Source organism: Pelobates fuscus, chromosome 10 (genome assembly GCF_036172605.1).
Source record: "Pelobates fuscus isolate aPelFus1 chromosome 10, aPelFus1.pri, whole genome shotgun sequence".
In the NCBI taxonomy this organism is placed as follows: Eukaryota; Metazoa; Chordata; class Amphibia; order Anura; family Pelobatidae; genus Pelobates; species Pelobates fuscus.
Genome location: NC_086326.1, coordinates 125,286,837 through 125,303,232, shown reverse-complemented (window position 1 = coordinate 125,303,232; position 16,396 = coordinate 125,286,837). Strand labels below are relative to the sequence as shown.

Below are 16,396 nucleotides of genomic sequence, written 5' to 3'. Positions count from 1 at the left end.
CAGTAATTATGCAATCTCCATCACCATATTAATAATAATAATAACAACTGGGAAACAATAATGTAATGTTTAGTGGAGATGGGATGTCCTTGTATAGGTGGCCTTCCTTTTAATTAGTGGATAATTTCAACTTGTTAACATAACATTGTAATGAGTATACAAAATGTAAACATCACACATCTGTTTACAGAAAGCCTACATAGATATTATCTATCTGGCTCTGGCTTACATTTCTCTCAAACTAAACAAGGCATCATTCATAGGCAATCAACCAGATACTATCACATATGCTCTGATAGAGGGCAATGCAAAACATATCTAAACACTAACTGAATCAAGCACAAAAACTAGATATGAACTGAGGATCAGAAAAACACACAGACCACTAGAAAATAAAAATTCTATAAATCTGATGACCATGTACAACCCAAGAGTTAAGAATGTGTTCTATGAATATGTTAAATATTAGATATTTAAAGCTAATAATAACCAAAATATTACAACACATTTTCCTATAACCTCCATCTTGTTATTAAATCAACCATCAAATATAAAACGGTAGAAGAAATTCCAATAATGAAACAAAGCTGTTTTCTAGAGCAGTTCTCCTTAACCCTCTCCTCAAGTCACAACCAAAGAGTCCAGGATTTAGGGATTATCCAGGTGTGTCTAAGGTGTTTAGACACTCTGGCCTTGATTTGTCTAATCAAATGTGTGTTCTTCTATTATCCTTGACCTTTGGCCTGTTTATTGACCTTTCTATTTCCCTGTGCTTATTATGGTAAGCCCAGCCAAAGTCTGCTAATATCCTTTTTCTTTGTCCTGTGTGACTATACTACGTTTGGGTTGTTTTCTATTCTGACCAAAATCACCCACACCATACTTGAAGATAGATTCTAGTGCTAAATGTAAATTATATAGAAGATTTACTTTTAAAAATAGTATTATATATATATATAGACATAGCGGAAATGCCCGCACTCCAAGGACTTTATAGAGATTTTCAAATAAAATGTAACTTTTATTCAATCCATTTAAAAAGTCAACTTTTCAGCTCCCACATGGAGCTTTCATCAGGACAAAACATTTGAAAATCTCTATAAAGTCCTTGGAGTGCGGTCTGCTATGTCTACATGATCCTTGCCAGACCAGCACCGGGCAACCACAGGATTACACCAGGAGTGCAAGCCTTCGTTATTTATATATATCAATTATTTTTACCATTTAGCATGGAACAAGGGTGTTACTTAGTGTTTCAGTACTCCTTTTACCTTTATTATGGGAGAAGATAAATGTTCAGCAGTGCTAAGGACCATTCATTAAACATTACCTTTTCTTGTGTAGCAACTTCCAGTAAGCACTAATGATAGTGATTGACATTTTAGCGATTACCAACTTGTAGCTAAAGAATTGTGACAACCATAGAAACAAGCCCGTAGTTTGGTATTTGGTTTTATGACTGCTATTCTTAAAAATAATTAACTTATGTATGAAATACCAAAGGGATACATATCAGGTACTCATTGCTAATTCAGGACATGAAAGCAATGCAGGCATCACTGCTTCTGAAACAGGGAGGGATTCAGAAAATTAAACTGTTTGGTAAACAAAGTTATCCTGAGGGAAATCGCTAGAGAAATTTCTTCCATGGATTGTGGAAAACTGCAAGGCAAAGGCGCTCGCTCTGTTACATACAAAACTAATCAGACTCCATATTAAGTTTAATACCTGGGAGAATCAAGAAACAAAAAATAAAGCATGTATTTTAATTGAAATATACAGCTGTTTCTGTTATCACTTCACTGAGAAGCTTGTAATGCTGTGTGAGGGACCAGCTCAAGTCAAAAGTTAAATCCTTTCACTGAGCTAAATGGATAATGAACTCAAAAGAAATGTTAGATTTTGGACTATTTACCTTCACCTCCCTGCACTACAAGCAATAATTTCAGAGCTGAAAATATGTGAAATAAAAAAGAAAACCACAATTGCAATTTATCATACTGTGTGCAAATTAAAGGGGAGCCATCACTTTTCTGGATAATAAACTATTGAAAATCTACTTTGAATTCCATAATCCTTTTTTTTTTTTAACATTATACTCCATTTTATTTTAATCATGTATTAACGATTTAGCAATTGACATCACAATCCAGTTCGCCCCTGGCAGAGGCAGGGCACGCTCTACATTGAAGACAGAAAAACAGAAATATTGCATAGAAATCCTTTCCTTCGCTTTCAGTGTTTCTTCATGGACATTGATTATCTTCATGAAGACATTTGTTGTGAGGTTCTCTATGCTGATAGGTCTTCAGGCTTTTTTTGTGTGTTTTTTTATCTGAGATAAAAAGGCTGAGGTTATCATATTGATTGACAGAAAGCCACGATGCAGACACTCAGTTCTAAGACAAAAGGGAATTTGGTGGAGTGTGTTTCTATGCTTAATGTTATTTTTCAAACCTCAAAACACATATTTGTTCAATATAGGTGATAAGTTAAGGCAATGTAGAAATTCTTAGAAAATGACAGTTCCCCTTTAATATAATGTTTACGTTTTCATATACCATTCTAGGACCAATATATATAACCCCATCACAAGGGGTCATTGCTTTTTTTTATTTACATTTTAATCACATATGATATGTTTTTATTTATATTCTAGTTTACACATTATCTTGTTAAGTAGACTTATAATTCCACAGTTCTGCTTTTCTTTCTTAAAAAGAATTCTGGCTAAAAATATAAAGAACGCCTCAGCTCCGGGAAACAAAAGAAAACAAATATTGAATATGCGTCTTTGATGCAAACTAAAGGGGTTATGTCAATAGAAGTAAGAAAGAAATCATAGGGTATTTATTATCCCTAGCCTACAATGCAGAATCATCATTCATGTTTATTGCTTGACATCATGGTGTACAACTGTTGGACCTTGACCACAGCTACATCTAAGTCAGGCTGAAACCTCTTAATCCCCGCGGCTGCTACTGAAACACATTATATTTCATGCTTGAATATGCAACAAAAAGATGATCCACTGAATTCCAAGTTGGGCCCAAATGGCCCAGTTTGTAATTTTCTTTTGTGAAAATTCAAAAACTAAAAACCTTTAATATTTACAGAAAAGTATACCACGCTCATGTTAACTTGGTTGTTAAACCTATTGGGTCATTTAACATTAAACACCAATGAAAAGTGCACATTGCTGACGAGAACAGAGTGAGAACAGAAACTACAATAAATAACCAGATTGTATTATACACCTTAACTTCTCAGGTAAATTTTACATTCTTCTGCGTACTAATGTTGGAGACACAACAGAGTTTAGTGACAGCCCTACAAATATGGCTGGGCAGTTCAGTCTTTGGAATTGTTTTAGAAATGTTATTATATTGAAATTGAAGAATTAGTAAGTTCAGCTTAAAGACCAGAGCACTTGGCATGGACTATTTTTGTCCAATATCACATCTATGTCATTCAAATATGATCAAACTCAATGGGGACTGTTTGGGGGAAAGAACAATTTGAAGCCAGTGAAATTTCCTTAGGTTTATCCTTCCACACTGGAATAAATGGTTGTTTTAGTAAATTAGCTTGAGCTGCACTATATACTATAACTTATTTTTTTTATATTATATGTAGTATTGACTTTTAACTCAGAATCAAGTAATAGTTTATCTCATTCCCTTCTTCTTTTATGTTACTCTTTCCATCATTTACAGGACCCACCATTGTGACATGCTAAAAGAACTAAACTGGCTGTCGTTGGAATCCAGACGCACCCTTCATCTTTCCAGCCTTGTGTTTAAGAGCTTTTCTGGATAGCTCCCACCCTACCTGAACACAATGCTTTCCCTGGCTGTTCCCACTTCCTATAACCTCCGATCCAGTACCAACACTTTACTTAGTCTACCTCAATACAAAAAGAAAGCAGCCTGATCCTCCTTCTCCTACAGAGCGCTGCAATTGTGGAACGACCTCCCACACAATTTAAAATCTTCCCTAAGCTTAAAGTCCTTTAAGAGATCCCTCTCTACATACCTCAAAACAGAATGCAGGTGTCATGGTTGATTATATATTTCCTACCTGTTCTATGGTAATTTTGTATATATTGTGTATTAATATTGTTTTTGTATTTTGTATTTGTATTGTATTTGTATTTTATTGTACCCTAATGTAACAATGCAATGTTTTGTGGACCCATGACATACTTGAAAATGAGAGAAATCTCAATGTATCTTTCCTGGTAAAATATTTTATAAATAAATAATTTATTTTTATGTTATATCCTATTCTTTATTTTACATGTTTAATCTTTAATTAATTTTATCTTAGTGCTCTATTTCCTAAGTAACCCTCACTTTGTTTCACATATTAATATTATATTATAATTTATTATTATATGTTTTTACATATTCTATTTGCCTTTATGCAGGTCATTTACCATCATATCTATTTCTTTTTCTACCCTTTTGTTACTAGCTCAATATACTGAAATGCTTTATGTTGGTGCGTTATGTGCTTTTTCTTGCATTTACAATAGTCACAAATACACGCATGCACAAACACTCTTCCACTTTATACCTGAACTATTCCTATTATATGTTATTTTGTCTGTACTGAACATAATGTCTTCAATAAAAGTGTTGGCTTCTTACCAGATAGTTGCATACAAAGATTTTACAAATTATTCACCCGGCATCTAATTTATGCAACATATTAAAACGCTTAATGGCTTCTTTTCAACTGCATAACATTTTACAGTAAAAAGGTCAAAATTTATGGTCTTCTTCCGAAGTCAATTTCATTTATTTAACAAAAACAAAAAAGTGACAAATTGCAATGTTGCAATGAAGCACAAGCACTTGATTTGACAAACGTATAAGAGTATTCATAAGAAACAAACTGTGTTGTAATATAGGGTATCTATATCAAGGGCAATCAGCATGTCTCCTGGAAGAAAAAAATGTTGGTTTATAAGCAATGCTGCAGCAAATTACCTAAATTGCAAGGAGCAATCCAAATAGCATCAACTTGATGGTCTTTTATTTACCATGCAAAAATAGATTAAAACAGCACAAATTAGGTTTTACATATTTATCAACAGTATCCGTCCCTTTATGAAAATTGCACTTTTAGTTATTTAACCTCTTTGTGTCAGCCTCTGTACAAGATACACCACTGCTACTTGCAGTCATAAGTGCAAATTTGAGACTTATCTAAAACAAAACAAAAAAAGCTTCCCAGGTAAAGATGATGCTGTGAAGTATTAATAATTGTATGATTTTGTTTTATTATATTCAATATCGCAATAAAAATATTTTTCACTTTCAAAATGTTAGCCATGTTACATAATGGGAATTATAAAAAAAAGAAATAACATTTTAACACTATCACTAAAGTGAGAACTTAATGTTAATTTTAAACTTGAGGTCCAAATAGGCAAACTGGAGAAATTCTCTAAGTCAGTTTTCTATTTGACTACTCTAATCTTATGTTTGAAATTTACTTTGCAACAGGTTTGATGTTCCAAGAGGGATACAATGATTTAGGTAAACAAGAAAAATGGTCAGAGCTGCGGCAACTGACATTTAATGTGGATAAGTGCAAGATAATGCATCTTGGATGTACAAACCCAAAGGCAGAGTATAGGATATTTGATAGAGTCCTAACCTCAACATCTGAGGAAAGGGATTTAGGGGTGATTATTTCTGATGCCTTAAAGGTAGGCAGACAATGTAATAGAGCTGTAGGAAATGCTAGCAGAATGCTTGGTTGTATAGGGAGAGGTATTAGATTAGTGTTCAAACTCAAGGAAATCGGTCTCGATGAAAATGCTTGTTCTTGGGTAGAACATTGGCTTAAAAACAGAATACAAAGAGTTGTCGTTAATGGTAAATTTTCAAGCTGGACAGAGGTGGCAAGTGGTGTCCCTCAGGGGTCTGTTCTGGGACCCCTTCTATTTAACATTTTTATAAATGATCTTGAAGACAGCATTGAAAGTCATGTTTCAGTGTTTGCAGATGACACAAAACTTTGTAAAATAATACAATGTGAGCAAGATATTACTTTGCTGCAGAAGGATTTAGATAGACTGGAGGACTGGGCACTCAAATGGCAGATGAAATTTAATGTTGAAAAATGCAAAGTTATGCACTTCGGCGTAAAGAATACACAAGCAACGTATACCCTTAATGGAAGCGAATTAGGGATAACAACACACAAAAAGGACTTGGGAATTGTTATAGACAACAAACTATGCAACAATGTGCAATGTCAATCAGCAGTGGCCAAGGCCAGTAAGGTATTGTCATGCATGAAAAAGGGCATTCATTCTCGGGACGAGAATATCATTTTGCCTCTCTATAAATCACTGGTAAGACCACATATTGAATATGCTGTGCAATTTTGGGCACCTGTTCTAAAGAAGGATATCATGGCACTAGAAAAAGTGCAGAGGCGGGCTACAAAATTAATAAAAGGAATGGAACATATCAGCTATGAAGAAAGGTTAACAAATTTAAACCTATTTAGTTTAGAAAAACGTCGCCTGAGAGGGGATATGATAACATTATACAAATATATTCGGGGCCAATACAAACCATTGTGTGGAAATCTATTCACAAACCGGACTTTACATAGGACACGAGGCCATGCGTTTAGACTGGAAGAAAGAAGATTTCGTCTAAGGCAAAGGAAAGGTTTTTTTACTGTAAGAACAATCAGGATGTGGAATTCTCTGCCTGAAGAAGTGGTTTTATCAGAGTCCATACAGATGTTCAAACAGCTACTAGATGCATACTTGCAAAGACAGAATATTCAAGGATATAATCTTTCAATGTAGGGTAATAACTGCTTGATTCAAGGATAAATCTGACTGCCATTCTGGGGTCAATAAGGAATTTTTTGTCCTAGCTTGTTGCAAAATTGTGCTTCAAACTGGGTTTTTTTTTTTTTTTTTCTCTTTTGGATCAACAGCAAAAAACAGGTGTGAGGAAGGCTGAACTTGATGGACGCAAGTCTCTTTTCAGCTATCTAACTATGTAACTATATGTAACTATGTAACTATTAGCAGTATAAAGAGGGAAGTGCTCATGCCATTGTACAGAACACTGGTGAGACCCAACTTGGAGTATTGTACGCAGTACTGGAGACCGTATCTCCAGAAGGATATTGATACTTTGAGAAAGTTCAGAGAAGGGCTACTAAACTGGTTCATGGATTGCAGGATAAAACTTACCAGGAAAGGTTAAAGGATCTTAACATGTATAGCTTGGAGGAAAGACGAGACGGGGGGATATGATAGAAACATTTAAATACATAAAGGGAACCAACACAGTAAAGTAGGAGACTATATTTAAAAGAAGAAAAACTACCATAACATAGTCTTAAATTAGAGGTTTAAAAATAATATCAGGAAGTATTATATATTGAGAGAGTTTTGGATGCATGGAATAGTCTTCCAGCTGAAGTGGTAGAGGTTAACACAGTAACGGCGTTTAAGCCTGCGTGGGATAGGCATAAGGCTATCCTACCTATAAGACAAGGCCAGGGACTAATGAAAGTATTTAGAAAATTGGGCAGACTAGACGGGCCGAATGGTTCTTATCTGCCGTCACGTTCTATGTTTCTATGTTTCTAATTCGCTTTGAATTCTCACTTTACTAAATAACCTTGTATAAAATGAGGAAATGACAAAGAGAGTTGCGTGCATGGCTTCCTATTACTAATTCTGATTAATTATATTCTGGTTTTGTTTTGTTTAATCAGAATAACCATAATTCTCTCTCTTAAGTGAATAACCTGGTATAATATATATACATATATACATGTGGTTTGGGAATCCACCCTAAAAAGCTCTGTAATGGTTTCCAAACAGATTTTACTGTCATTTTTCTGTGCACACTGCATTGTCCTCTAGTGGCTGGAGGCAGGTTAATGCAGCTTTGAGTAACTAAAATAACAAGCTGTCAACTTGAGACTACATAAACAAAGTAAACAGCATTACTGATCTGCCAAAAGGGACGTACTGTAAACCATTTTTTCATAAAGCCAAATAAAATGCAATTGGATTTCGCAGTTGAATGTGATGCTTAATGGCATTTTATCAGTCTACTGCGCAGTAATTCATACAATATTGTTAAACGCCTGTACTGATAGAAACCTGAGAATGGATTCAATGAAGCATTGCTGCTGATAAACTTGTACAGCTAGCCAGAAGAGCATAACTTAACTTACCATTGATGATTTCATATTAGTGATCACTGCAACTTCAAAGTTAACTGCCATGGATGCTTCGCAGAATGCAAAATTAGGTTTCTGGGAGTGAAGTCTGATAATAGACTTTGCTATGGGGAAGGTCATCAGTGCAAGCGGAGAGGAACACAGAAAAGGGCAGCAGTACTGTGATAAACAGCGTTGCTGTTGTAAACCGATGCACTTTTAGAACTGCAGTGAATACTCCCGGAACTCGTTGAGAGTTCATATTTTGTCCATGTCACGTCCTACGTTACAGCGGAGATTCTGGTTATAAAGAATCTAAGCAAAAATCATCTGAAATGTATAATGCCTTTTGGAAATATGACAATTCTACTCAGGCAAGTCTCGATAACAAAATAAGAGTACATTAACCCCTTAAGGACCAAACTTCTGGAATAAAATGGAATCATGACGTGTCAGACATGTCATGTGTCCTTAAGGGGTTAAAGAAGATTTAGAATTTGAGAATGTGTACAGATGCCTTCTGTCATCTAAATTTATTTTCAGGACCTCCAATCCATATACTCGCTTGAGTACTGGTGGGATCTGTCAAAACAAATCAGCTCAGTTTGCTTATTTGAGATGACTTTTGGAAATCTGTACTGTTTTGGTGTCGAGATCTAACTGAATTGTTACGCAGATATTAAAAAGATGTAAAAATGTTGGTGTTAAAGCCTAACTGTAACCACAAGAAAGTAGATTATTCTCCTTAAGAAACACTAGCATTGCTAGAGAGTAACTCTACAGAGAGTAACTGCACAGATTAAACTCCTAATACCTGCCAATAGTGGAGGACTTTGAAGTAGTGGCAGGTCAAGCACATTATGACCATTCAATGTAATAAATTCTCATTTCTATTCATCTGAGCTAGGTGTGTCATGTATCTTTGAAAGATCTCTACATGTTTTAGATGGACTGTGCTCCGCTAAGTATTGTATATTGTGTTGTTATTGTTAGAACTGAAATAGTGCCAATATTTTACAGAGCTCTTTACGATCTTACAATAGGGATATTTAAAAATAAGTAATAGCTTCACACAAATAATGTGAACAGACACAGGAGCGGGTGTAGGCCCTACTAAAATGAGCTTCCAGTCTCGGATGAAGGAGTAAATGAGTACAAGAGGAAGATCAGCATGTCAGAGGGCAGGAGAGATTAAGAAATATGATGCCTGTGTGTAGTTAATCTTGAAAAAGCATTGTGCGGGAAAAAAAGGCGAGAGAGTAAAATGGACATTGGAAATAGGTAAAGTGTGTATTTTTTTTCTTGTCATTTTAGTGTTATTGTTCTTGTACATTCTAATTCAGGTTCCTCCCTCAATTTTTAATTGAGGTGTGTGGCCAGTAGAGAGTGATTCTGCTTACCCTGTCATTTTGTATGTGTATACACATTATGATACGGAAATATATGTTGCAATGTGGAAGGTTTTTATTGGCTGGACTCATGAGCTCTTTTATCTTGGAAGCTTTATTTATAAGAATTTCTGTTGCATAAACAGAACAAGAATATAGCAAGCAGATGAGCCACAGCACAAAACTCATGAAAATTGAGATGTATACTTTGCAAAAAGAAACATATAAACAATGTATGTTATTAATATATGTAGCTTCCATAAAGTCTGTGAACCTCAATAGCATGGGTGCTGGGGCCCAAGGTATATAATATTGAGCAATTTACCCATGTTAGAGGGGAAAAGGAGAATTAGATAGATCACCCCCCACAAACACACCCTAACCACTGTGCCCCTCTCTGGATGCATTCCAGTCAATGGAGTCAGCATTCCTCAGCATGTAGCATCCCATCGACCAAATGAGGAGTTAGGTGTGGTACCCGCCCCACCCAAAGTGTGTAACAAGTGATTTAACCCCTTAAGGACACATGACATGTGTGACATGTCAAGATTCCCTTTTATTCCAGAAGTTTGGTCCTTAAGGGGTTAAAGCATACAGGGCTAGGGTTGTGGCACCCCTCCTAGACATATATGTATCCCAGTGGGGACACAATTCCTCATGGTTAGTGCCATTATTTGATAGGGACACTATCAGAGCTTCAGCATCTTTCATTTCTTCTACTTAGCTTGGCCATCGCTGCTTAATTGATGTTTCAGGTCATTTCCATAAGGCTGGTACCAGTGACTTTGTTGCATTCAGTAGGTGGCATAAAAATGTTTTTTTTATATTTAGATATGGGGAAAAGTGGTAACATGAAGCAGGACATTTTCAAATGCAGAGAGGCATTGTTTACAATTTTTAATGGAGGTTCCGTTGATCATTTGCTAAAATGATCTAATTAGTGGGCAATTCCACAATATGTGACGTATGGAATCCACCTTCTCTCTGTACCTCCAGCAATTAGGCGAAACAGATGGCAACATTTTATGAAGGGACTTGGGTGTCCAGTACTTTGTAAAGTAGGTGGAATTCAAGAGCTTTTTGTCAAAAATAAAATACAAAATGCAATGCAATAACAATTAGAAATATGTCACCTTATTATATACAACTTTTTACAATCAAGAACAAAACTCTACTATACAGAGTTATTCGCTTTCAAAGAACATTTTCAGGAATTCATGGTAAATTCAACACATATTTAAAGCCTAAATAATCAAATGTAATATATTGCTAAAAATACATTTTATCACCAACCTATTTTATTGAAGATTATCTTCTAATGGTTATAAGTTAATGAAAAAAAATCATTAAATCATACAATCAAAAATGTGAATCCTTATGTATGTAAATACTAAAGTAGTGGTAAAAATCGAGAGAATGGAGCCTATTCAGGGTCATTTATGTGTGAATGGCCCGAAATTAAAAATGTATTTAAAATGTTAAGCCAATCTAGCTGAATTAGAAAGTTCTGCTAGCCAGCTGTGTTTTCTGTTTGGCCTTTTTTGACCTGAAATTTGAAATTCACTTTGAATAGCTCTGTTAGAGGGAATGCTGCTTATTTAAAAGATTTACAAACATGAAAAAGCTGTAGGCTATGTAAAATAGGATATTAACAAATAATTCTAAGAGGTCTCCTTGTCCTGCAGTAGATTAATTGTGGCAATAATAAACGCAATAAACTCCGTTCATTAAATGTTCAAGCAAACAAAACACATGATTGTAAGCTCAACAGGAAAGAAATACATTGTGCACATTCACATTGTGATCATCGAGATATAAATATATTGTTTCAATATCGTTATACGCTGTTTCAATGTCAAATCACTGCCAGTCTTTCAGGCAGTTATAAACAAAACAATTAAACATTGGAATAGCAATTTGTAATGCTTGCTAACATTATAAAAAAAAGAAAAAACTAAATGAGGCCAATGAAAGTAGAAATTAAAGTAAAAAAATAATATTCTGATTGCTACATGGGTAAGTCCAAAAGAAATAAATTGCAGGAGAAATATATATCTATTTTCTTTATGGTGAATATACTGTTGAAACACATTCCCAAATATAATAAATCAGCTACAAAATGCAGATCAATCATATGGAGAGATATATCACAATAAAGTCACATGTAACAAATACTTCAGGGAAATTTAACAAGTCAAAATATTATTTTTGTGTTATTGGTATCCATGGCACCTTCTACTAGTTTAGAATTGTATACCATAGCACGTTTTTGCCCTAAAGGGACACTATAGTCACCAGAAAAACTACAATTGATTCAGTGCATCTCTATGAGGAGATGCTGGGCAGGGCGGGGATTCACACTGCCCCCACCCCACCTCATTGGCTGTGATAATCAGAATTGACGATTTCAGCCAATCCAATGCTTTTCTATGGGAAATCAATTCTGATGATGTCAGCCAAGGAGGCGAATTGGTGTTCCCGACGCTATAGTATGCCTTTAATACATTTTCCTTCAATATCCTGAAACACGTTCTATATTTCTGTTCCTTTTTGCCTCCTTGTAGGTCAAATCTGCCAAGTGAGATAAAAAGATTGTATAGAAATATAGACACACACACACATATATATATATATAGTATATAGGTATTCTGTCCTGATGAAAGTTCCCTAGTGGAACTGAAACGTTGACTGTTGGAATAAAGACATAACATTTCGTTTTGGAAAAACCCTGGGAGTGCTGATTTTCCTTGGTCTATATATATATATATTTATATATTTATCAGGGGCAACATTCTATCAAGGAACAATCACCATGAAAACTGATCAATTGCCTTCTAACATTTCACTCTATATCATGGAATTTCTACATTTATGCTTTATAAAAAAATCTTGCTTCATTAAAAAAAGTCTGAAAATTGTTTTATAAGAAATATTAACTGTGATCAGTCATTATGTAACTAATGAAATATTTTTACTGATTACTTAGCTTATAAGATCAGGCCTGTTATTTCACCAAAACATAATAAATATATGACATTGTAGAATTTATTTCACAGTTAACGATAAATCTAAAAAAAACACACCAATCTATAAGTAAAGGTGCGTAAAATATCTATTAACAAGTACCACCGTTTTATATATTTGGATTGTCTTTTTTATTCTTAGCAGCATACGACTGGCACAATATGACCATATATATTGAAATAGTCACTATACCTGGGACTGTCAATTACTAAATAGAATTGCACATTTTAGGCAAAAGTAGTAAAAGCCTATAAAACTTCAGCTCAACTATTTTGGCCTTAAATTTACAATATACATTTTTACAATGCTTGGTCTAGTGGATAACTCCTTTGGTAACTAATATTAAAAATGGGGCATTCCTTTATTATTAATATTATTTTATTATTTATATAGCGTAAGCAAAATTCCATAGCGCTGAGTATATACTGAGAAGATATATAACACTTTACCATCTTTAGAGGCAACATCAGGCCATCTATGACCACACTGTACGTGCATTACTAAGGCTTAATAAGTACGTTGTGGTTCATAAATATGTCTTTTTCTGCCTCAGAGATTTTGTGCTAGATGAAACCTCAAGGTAAATTGCTGGTGTAGGACTTGAATGGCTTTTCCCCAGACATTGGCAGATGAGCCATTGCAATGGTAGTGAAAACATATTATTTATCATAATGATCAGATAACTTTTTTATTATTATTAATATTCTTATTATTATTGTGATTTTTTTTTCCAGTGTTTCAGCCTCAAACTTTTTTTTACATTTTTATTCTTTCTAATCAATATCAGATACACCTGTGTTTAGATTTCGATTTTTCAATCTTTAAGGTTATACATTAACTATTAACTATGTATGTTGCACCCTTTCTTCATATAAATCTTCCTGTTATTGTTATATTATATTAGATATTGATACTGTTATGTAGGAGTAAGCCTAAAGGATCATGTTTTATATTGACATTTATGTATTTTAACACAACACCATAATATCTTCTCTCTGAAAAAGCAGGTTATGTGCATGCAAAACCCTAAGATAGTAGTTGCTTAGAAAATATTTGAGGTCACTGCATGATTTGACATCAGACAGTGACAATCTATGTGTAGAACAGGATTTTTTTTTTCAGGCCAGTCTATGCATAGTTAGACATGGAATCAGCTACATAGTTATTTTTCTGCTATTGGAGACAATCCTAAACCAATACTCTACCCATAAAACATACCCCTAACACTAGTCATAGAAGATGCCCTTAATCCAAACCCTGAAGCAGATTCCCCCCCCCCCCCCCAAAAAAAAAAACATTATATATATATATATATAATGGCAAACAGAAGACATCCATTACAAATTGTCTGTTTAGCGATTCCCAGCATGCACTTCACAGCAATACACTTGCATAAAGACATAGAAAGGTACAAGGCTCAATGAGTCATTGAAAATAAGTCAGCAAGCTATGCTTGGTTTCTTTAGATATTATTTGTGTATCTTAATTAATGCTGTTCACATTCTTAAAAAAAAAAAAAAGATCTCCATATTTTTGACCTAAGGTCTGCCTACACTTCTTCCATTAATCAATAGAATCTCGTTTTCAATTCTGATGAAGCACAAAAACTTGTATGAATTCAGGACACATTAAAAAAACTCAGCATGTTAACCATTAACGTTGACATTACCGTTAATGAGCAAGGTTTTCACACCTGCTTTTACATGCTGCACATTGTGTGGTTTTGCAATGACTTACCGGCAATGTTTATGAGATGCTGTCAAGGTCTCAATCACAAAGCATTCACCATCATTCAAACAGTATGCAAGATCCTTGTCTTTACATGGTTTAAAGTGCTCTGATCGTTCGGTGAGATAAGTGGTCGTATCTGCAGAAAACAATAGAAAAAGAAAGAAAAAACAAAAACAATTACTCATCTATAATCTATAAAATACATTTCTGTCCAATACTTTATTTTTTTCTGCCAAAGGGTTCTCTAGAATATTGTAGGGCAACATGACCTTGAAATTACTATAATCTCAAACTTTAACTCTGTTACACAAAACACATTTCCATTTCAAAATAAAAAGCTATCATTTAAATGTGATTTGTGTTGAATTACTTTTTAAAACCGACAGTACTCCTTTAAATTAATAACTACTGACAAATAAAGAAATGTTACAATATATAGTTACATACATCTCAAGATTCCTTTCTATTAAAGAGACATTTATTGAACATTGTGGGTGGAAATCATTTATCGTTGAAAGAACATTGCATAGTGCTGTTATTTTGTGCAATTTGATTGCATTGTAACAATTTAAGCTGAAAATGTTGCCTTCTGTTAATGTAGGACTTATCCATGGTGATTTCACTTATGTTAAATATTAACAGAAAATATATCTATTTATTTATTTTTCTGAGACAATTTTAGTCAACCTCTCTGAAAATGGTTAAAAACAAAAAAAAAATAAGTTCTGTACTTACCTTATTCCAGCACCTATCTCCCTTGGTGCTGGGTTGGCATCCGCTTCCTCCGACGTCATCTGACAGTGAGGGCTAATGCACATGCATGACGAACTCCGGGGCATTAGACCTGCCTCATAGGAAAGCATTTCTGAAATGCTTTCCTATGGGGATTTTACTGATGTAAGATACATCACCTAAGTGACCAAAAGTCGCCCAGCAAGCAGGAAGTCCCTCTAGTGGCTGTCTGATTGACAGCCATGAGAGGCAGTCTTAGTCCTGCAATGCAATCATTGCAGTTTCTCTAAAACTGCAATGATTTGCATTGAAGTACTAAGGGGTACAGGGAAATTGCTCCCAGACCAATTCAATGAGCTAAAGTTGTCTGGTTGCCTATAGTGTCCCTTTAAAACATTATCAAATTCAATCATCTTGAACAACGTAACTAGCGTGAGCCATTTTGAACCAACCATGTTTGCACTCTTAATGCCGTTTTGCTAGAGAATAGTACATACCAACAGCTGACCTGTCAGCCAAGAAACACAACTATTGTACATTTCTATTGGCAGAAAACATGCCTGATATTGCTGGATATTAGTAGTTATTCATTATTTTACAGAAATTTTGCTTCAAAAGGTTTGGAAAGGCCCTTGTCCTATTCAACATTATTCCTTACAGCCCACTTGACCCTTACACTATAATGACCTGTTGGCCAAGGGTTAGAAGGGTTTATAAAATAATGTAGAGGTAGGCAACCTTTGACAGCCCAAATGTTGTGTGCTACATCTCCTCCAATGGTCTATCAACATTACGGTTGTGAGAGCATTGTGGGAGATGTAGTCCACAACATCTGGGCTGTCAAAGGTTGCCTACCTCTACATTATTTTATAAACCCTTCTAACCCTTGGCCAACAGGTGCCCACTAAAGATTATCCTTTATCATGATGTGTACTACTGTATACAATTATTATTTTCTTCCCATTTTATCAGGGAATGGTAGGCAGAAGTTCATTTTAAATAATGCATAGATATACATTTTATTTAAAGGTCTACACCAGTCAATGCATTTCTTTATAAATAGCTGGAGTTTTATTCCCAAATACTCTTTCTGACTGTTGTACTGTTGGACTGTTGCACTGCAGTCTGTAGGTAAACAAATTCTTTTAGGTCTTTTGAGTTCAGGGGAATACATGAATAAATGAAGACGTGTCTTCAGATGATATTGTAGTTCTCAACATGGCATTAATGAGGGCTTTGCATAAACCCTTCTTGACTGCTGGCAAGCTAGTGTGATAGTTGTTGGCAAGGTGTTGCCATTTCTT

The 16,396-nt window shown here is 34.7% G+C and overlaps 1 protein-coding gene across 1 annotated transcript in view; it reads right to left on the bottom strand.

Annotated features, from left to right (window-relative positions):
- The window catches only part of NRG3 (neuregulin 3), a 684,293-nt gene that overhangs the window by 451,582 nt on the left and 216,315 nt on the right, over nucleotides 1–16,396 (bottom strand). Inside the window, exon 2 of the mRNA XM_063435172.1 lies at nucleotides 14,367–14,496. Coding sequence (XP_063291242.1) covers nucleotides 14,367–14,496 — 130 coding nt within the window. The remainder of the gene's footprint in view (nucleotides 1–14,366; nucleotides 14,497–16,396) is intronic.